This window comes from Manis pentadactyla, chromosome 9 (assembly GCF_030020395.1).
Source record: "Manis pentadactyla isolate mManPen7 chromosome 9, mManPen7.hap1, whole genome shotgun sequence".
NCBI lineage: Eukaryota > Metazoa > Chordata > Mammalia > Pholidota > Manidae > Manis > Manis pentadactyla.
In genome coordinates this window covers 45,368,875-45,376,450 of record NC_080027.1, presented here as the reverse complement: position 1 = coordinate 45,376,450, position 7,576 = coordinate 45,368,875, and the positions used below count along the sequence as shown (strand labels likewise).

General features: G+C 37.6%; 1 protein-coding gene across 1 annotated transcript; it reads right to left on the bottom strand.

Moving 5' to 3' along the window:
• Positions 1-2,032: 2,032 nt before the first annotated feature.
• LOC118933104 (olfactory receptor 52E4-like) lies at positions 2,033-2,971 on the bottom strand. Its single transcript, XM_036927078.2, has one exon. The coding sequence runs from the start codon at positions 2,969-2,971 to the stop codon at positions 2,033-2,035; it is 939 nt and encodes a 312-aa protein (XP_036782973.2).
• Positions 2,972-7,576: the final 4,605 nt, after the last annotated feature.

Below are 7,576 nucleotides of genomic sequence, written 5' to 3'. Positions count from 1 at the left end.
ATATATTTATACTTTTTTAAAATTGAGATGAGTGACATAAATTATATTAGTTTCAGGTGTGCAGCATAATGATCCAGTATGTGTATATATTGTGAAATGATCACCCATAATAAGTCTAGCTAACATCTATCACCACACAGTTATAATTTTTTTTCTTACAATGAGAACTTTTAAGATCTACTCTTTTAGCAAATTTCAAATGTACCATACTATTAACTATAAAATCCATGCTGTACATTACTGTTCCAGAATTTATTTATTTATAACTCGTGGAAATGTGTACTTTTTACCTCCTTCAAGTATTTGCCTGCCCACCCCCCACCCCCGCTTCTGGTATCCAACAGTCTGTTTTCTGTATTTATGTGTTCATTTTTTTGTTTGCTCCTTTGTTTTGTTTTTTAGATTTCACAAATAAGGGAAATCATGCAGTGTTTTTCTTTGTCTGACTTATTTCACTTAGCCTAATGCCCTCAAGTTCCATCTGTGTTGTCACAAATGCAAGATCTCCTTCAATTTTATGGCTGAATAATATTTCAGTAATATTCCATGATATATGTATATGTATAAAATCATATTTTATTTATCCATTCATCCAGTGGTGGCCACTTAGGTTATTCCCTGTCTTGGCTATTGTGAATAATGCTGCAATGAACATAGGGGTGCGCATATCTTTTCAAGTTAGTTTTTTCATTTTGTTTGGATAAATACCCAGAAGTGTAATTGCTGGATTATATGATAGTTCCATTTTTAATTTTTTGAGGAAGCTTCATAGCGTTTTCTCTGCTGGCTGCATCAATTTACATTCCCACTAACAGTTCAGAAGGGTTCCCTTTTCTCCATATCCTTGCCAATACTTGCTGTTACTTGTCTTTTTGAGAATGGTCTTTCTAACAGATGTGAAGTGATATCTCACTGTGGTTTTGATTTGCATTTCCTAATGATTAGTGATGTTAAGCACCTCTTCATGTACCTGTTTGCCACCTGTAGTGTCTTCTTTGGAAGACTTTTTTTAAGTAAAAAAAAAAATCAATCATTAAGCACCTAGTGTGTGTGAGTAGCAAAATATCATGAGGTAAACATTAACCATATACATTTCATTGGTCAAAACTGTAACATGGGTAGGACACTGAGACTCATCTGACAAGCCACAAAGATGTACTGGTTAAAAAGGACTAAACATTCCAACGTGCTTAATAAATGATGAATGAATGAATAACTAAAGTTTGTGGATATCACAATAGATAGTAATTATTATAGCTAGCATTATATTTGACCTTTGAAAATGTAATCGACATGTTTAGGAATTGATCCATTTAGGGATGTTCATTCCTAAGCATCTTAGATTCCCTAACATATTGATGTTTCTCTGAAGTTTTCCTTCACTCTTTCTCTCTCTAGATAGATAGATAGAAATATGAATCTATCTATATTTATGTATGTTTTTAGTGTTGCATGTACACATCTACAAATAGACTGGTTCATTTTGAACAATAAGTCACTTAGGAGAAGATTTGCATTAATCTAGGAAGATTCCACACAGAGTTATAGTCATGGGGAGAGCTTCTCCAAATTCTTCCTGCTATAAAACCTGTAAACTACCATGTCTATTTTTTATATTTTTAAAAAATTATGGATAAAAACAGTTAATTAAGAATGTAATCAAAAATCTATTACAAGTGTTAAAAACCTGTAGTCCTTGATGTAGAGATACGTATAAATTTTATAATGTGATCAACCCTCTGGAAATAAAGAAAGCATTTTAATTCCATATAATACTGTGTACAACACGTGCTTTGTAAAGGTTATACAGGAATGTAATATTAATGAAATCTCATAACTAAGTTGTCCAAAACTTTTTAGGTATTCTATAAATTTTTAGTATTACATATTATATATTCTAGATGGGCTATCAAGGGAAATTATGAATGAAATAATACTAAAGTCAGAGTCTTTTTTTCTGTTGCAAGGTTCTGCAGTTGAAACACAATCTCTTTTTCCTGGATTAAAATGAATATATCTGAGACAGTTTATGTCAGCCTTTTTTAAAAAAGATGACTGAAACCCTCTCCCGAATCTGCTTAGTTCGCACACCGTAGATGACAGGGTTAAGGGCAGGTGGAACAACAACATATAGGTTGGCCAGGAGAATGTGAACATATACAGGAACATTTCTGCCAAACCGGTGGGTCATGAAGGAGAAAGAAGCTGGAGTGAAGAAGGCTAAGATAACACAAATATGGGAGCCACACGTATTAAGTGCTTTGAGTCTGGCCTCCTGAGAAGGAAGGCAAAAGACAGCTTGGAGGATTCTCACATAGGAGATGACAATCAGAACCACATCAACAAACACCATTGATACAAGGATTAGTCCAAATACCGTGTTTACCTTTATATTGGCACAGGCCAGCCGAGCAATTCCCATGTGCTCACAGTATGTGTGGGGTATTATATGGTGTCCACAGAAGGGAAGCCTCAAGATAAGAAGCACCAGAGGGCTAACCAAAATGAAATTGATGCCAAACACCACCACAAGGATGAAACCAATAGTTCTTTTAGTGAGAATCAGTCTGTACCGCAGAGGGTTGCAGATGGCAGTATAGCGATCAAAGGCCATGGCCACCAACACCACGGTCTCCATAGCAGTGAACATATGAATGAAGAACATCTGGGTGACACAACCCCCAAAGCTAATCTCCTTTAAATTAAACCAGAATATGCCCAACATCTTGGGGATAGTGGATGTGGACAGGCCCAGATCAATGGAGGCTAACATAGCCAAGAAGTAAAACATGGGCTGATGAAGGCTGTGTTCAATCTTGATCACAAACAGAATAGTGAAGTTTCCAACAAGGGCAGTCAAATATACAAAACAGAAAGGAAGCCCTATCCAAATGTGCATCTCTTCAAGGCCCGGAACTCCCAGCAGGAAGAAAGAAGAGGGGTGGAACTTGGTGTCATTTGAGAAGTACATCTTCCTTCTGTTCTTTTAGAGTCACAGAGAAAACAAATGATCAAACAATTAAAAAAGCCAAACCACATCAAGTAAAAGAATACAATAACTCTAGGGGTGATAATCAGCAGGAAGTTGTGAAAGGGATTCTGTATCAACCTTTAAAGTATGGGTTCAGTTATTCAATAAAAATTAAGCTAAGGGTAGTGAACAAATCAGACACAATCTCTGATTTCATACTATTATTATTTCAGGAATGAGTCAGACAGTAACCAAATAAACAAAAAACATAAGTATGTATATAGATATAAGTCATGTATGCATATATTCACACACATATGTCAGGTAGATATAAAAGATACCAGCTTTAAAGAAAAACAAAAAACAAATTGGATAATGATGAAGCTGGTGCCATTTTAAACTCAAGTGAAGTCCTCTCTAACAAAGTAATATTTAAGCAGATGCATGAATGCAGTACGGGGATGATTTAGCTGAAAGTTAACAAAGAACCCCATCTGAGCCATGGGATGACATGTTGATTGGAATAATCTTTTAACCCTGTGAGGCATGAACTGACAGTGTGACAACTGTTTTTCTGTACTAAGGCTCTGAAACAAGGGCTTAGGAAAGTCATAACACTCTCTCTGGGGGAACAGGAAGCAGGTTTGTGAGGAGGAGGAAAGAAGTAAACGGAGCTATTCCTCTGTATTTTATTTTCTTCTTCTTCCATGGTACATAGCTGGTGTGGGGAGTCGGAGTGAGGGGCAGGTTCCCTGAGCCCCTTAGCTAAGTGAGACTCAAGAAAGATGGGGAGACCAAGGATGTACTTACTACCAAGGGATTTCTCAAGCTTTCTATTGACATTTACTTTAAAAAATTCTGGATAGAAAAAAAAAATTGAATGTACCTTATTTTATCTTATTTTTGTTTATTGAAGCATAGTTGATATACAATATTACCTTGGTTTCAAGTATACAGTATACTGATTCAAAGTTATCTACATTATTAACTGCTCAACCCAGTAAGTGCAGTTACTGTTGACATGGAAAGATATCACAATATTACTGACTGTTTTCTCTATGCTATACTTTTTACTTTAAAACATCTGGTATAATCTATCCTTTTAAGAAAACTGAAATTAAGAAGTATCAGAGTAGAAGCCCTTACCCCTACCAAGAATACTCAAACAACACCCACCTTATGCTCCCCTGTTCCTCACAAGTTCGACCCTGTTTGAGGGCTTTCTTGTTTGTCGCTATTTCTCAGACCTCCTGCCCCTCTTTTCCAGCACCCCACTCCCAGAGCCCAGCCTTGAGCAGCACCACCTGTCTTAGTGGTGGCCATGACCCCTTTAGGATCAGACTACAATGGTATCTCCCCTTCTGACTTCATTTTATTTGTCATGCCTACAAAGGACAGTTTATACTTATGCTGCTGCAGGCTTCCAACAACCAGCCCGTCTCCCACAGGCCCATTAATCCCCAGGGTCTGGCAGTTTCCTCTTCCTGAAAGATTATAGTTAATCCTACCGTGACTGTATTTCTGAACCAGGGGATCTGTGGCTCCCGCTCTGACCACAGACTCTATTGCTGAGCTTCACCGTTGGCCTAGCAACATTCAATTCTTAAAAGATGTTGGCTTTGATATACCATAACAGAAGCAAGATCATATGATTGGAAATGTATGATAGAGCCTAGAGAAATAAGGGGTATAATGCCGTGGAGTAAAAACAGTGCTGAATAGCAGTGAGCAGGAGTGCTCCAAGGCCTTCTGAAATATTCCCACTCCAGGTTAACTAAGGGGAAAATGGCTGGACGGTGCACATGCTGATTCCTCTAAATTGGAATTTCATGGAAATTGGAGCAGTAGCAGGTTTTTAGGTCCTCCATTGCCTATTGCATTCTGAACTCACACACAGAGGTTCAGCAGCCCCTGGTTGTGGGATTCACATCCCCCTTCCTGACTGTGGCTTGGAAGTAACAGCCCTGTTCTGCCACATCAAAACTCAGAGCTCATACATTCCTTCTCATGCTGTCTAAGCTCCATGTCCTTTTTGTTTAGACAAGATATATTAGGTTCCCAGGATCTAGCCTACACCTCAGATGAGCAGGTTAATGCAGGCAGGGCAACAGAGTAATTGGTGTAAAGAGGCTAGGAATCCTCTCCTATGTGAGTGGATACAGGTTAGCAAAAATGCAGTGTGGAAATAACATGAAGTCAATGAGAAATGGGAAAGTAAGACACGGGGAGGAATCACAGAGAATTAAATAATTTACCATCATATGTGACATGGTGAACTGCTAATATGGTCCACTCTCTCAACATTCTTCCAGCATTGCATTTATGACTCACCAGTAGCCAGTTTTCAAGGTATTGTGTATATCAACTGCCTTTCTGAGTTTCCAACCTACAGGGGATCTGAAAGACTAGTCCTTACTTATCAGTCTAACCACTTGCTCCAAGGAGTGGCTTCTGTTTGTCATATCCAATTCCATCAGAAACCCAAAAGGCTGAAGGTCGGCTCACTGACATTGATAACACTGGTGGATGGCGAAGAATGTACTCATGAATATTGCCAAGATGCATTATAAGGAAAGGCTTTATTTAGGGTGTTTATATCATGAAGCCAGTGATTCATTTAATTATTCAGGGGAAGCAGGCACTGGGCGCACATAGTTTGTCTTTGTGTCAGTTTGTCTTTGTGTCAGCCTTCCCTGTGTTCTGTTGCATAAGGCATGAAATAACAACTGGAAAAGGTTTGAGATGGTAATGGTAATGAGATCCAAGGGCATAGACAGATGTGACTCATATCACAGGCAAAGGAATAAATACCTAAGTAAATAAACTCTAAAAAAAAAATTTCTAAATGCCTTATAAAATATGATGCAAGGAAATAAAATTCGCATAAAAATAAAAATAAATAAACCATAAGCATATGGAAGTTGCTTGGTTTCATTCAAAATGAGAAAACATGTAAATCATAATGCTATATTGTTTTACCTCTCCATGTGGCAAATGTTTGAAAGCTCATTAAAACATTATTTAATGGGTGCAAAGTTGATCTTGTTCTTTACTCCTTGGGGTACAAATTAGTGTCATCTCTCTGAAGAAAGGTGCTCTGTGACCCAGCAATTCTTTCCAGAAATAATTTTTAATCTTCCAAATGGACAAAATGAGATTTGTAAAGTTTATGAACCCAAACATTCCTTAGTTACACTTGAGATGTGAAAGAGGGAAATTATCATATTACAATGAAAGAGTTCTACATAGAGAGAAATGGGATATAGGAATAACAAAATATATTTTTAAATGAAAAAGAATGAAGCATTAGGTATGCTACTATTTAGATTTTTTAAAGTCTGTGTACATGGAAGAACCTGGAAGAACATGTAAGACTTGATGTTAGTAGTTGCTTCCAGAGAGGAGCATTGTATGTTCATAGTACGTTGTGAAATAAAATGAGAGCTATAAAAATTTGTAGTACAACCACATTATAAGAGATGTCAGATACAGATCTCTTCTCTTTCTTGGTGCTTAGTTGGCACTTTCTATACCTGGCAATTTAACTGTCCCTTTCTCAGCAATGAGTTTCCTACCCATCTTGTCTAGGTTAAGTGGCAAAATGCTTCCTTCCATTGCACCTGCCATGTGACAGGCAATCACCTTGGAATTGGAGACACGTCAGAAAGATCTATATTCATGCTGCTAAAATTCTAAAGAGCAGAGCTGGGGAGCCCACCCAATGAGTGACAGTATAATAAATATGTAAGAGGTATTATAAAATAGAAAGGAATATGCACTATGAAAAAAACATGAGAGCTGGCTAAAGAACATTAGAACTAGACAGCACTTCGAAATGCGGCATTAAAGTGGGCACCTTTGATGCGGTCACATTTGAACAAAGCATTGATACTGTTGGGGAGGGAAAATATTCTTCTACCCTTGAAGGTTCTTTTAGCTTATCTAAGTGTTAAATTGACACAACACAGATCAAAAGGAGGAAAAAACCAAACTGTATGCATGCAGAAGCCCAATAATGAAATAATGAAATTGAAGCCCAGTTTTCATTAGGTGGGCAGTTTTTATGTCTCTTAGACAAAGAGACAATAAATCTGTGAGGAACTGACAGGACAAAGAACACTTATGTTCAGGAATTTCGATTAGTAAGGAATTCTAAACAGATTTTGGACTGGTGTAGTAACCTAGGAAAAGTAACAAGGCTGGTTTACATGGCCTTCTTGGCCCTGAATTCCCTCCCTGGTGACAAGGATGTCTCTTTATCTCATCACACAGGGAAAGGATCTTTCACATAGGAGATTTGTTTCCTACTTTGTGGAGATGTGTGGGGAGTCAGAGTTTTATTTATTTATTTTTTTACATTGGCTGTTCCTTAAATAACTTTCAATTCAAAGTAATCAATTTTGCCAAAGTGGCACGTTTTGAGGTAGCCTGCCTTTAGCCCTTGTAATGCCCCATTCATAGTGGGAGCAAATCCAGATGTTACAATATATCTAATTGCTCAAATTTGTGTTCAGGCTCTCTGCAGAAGTCATCTGTTATGGTTATCAGAAAGCAGTTGTAGGGTTGGTTATGTGACTAAGTGCATTGCTGAAATGCAGAGTGGCA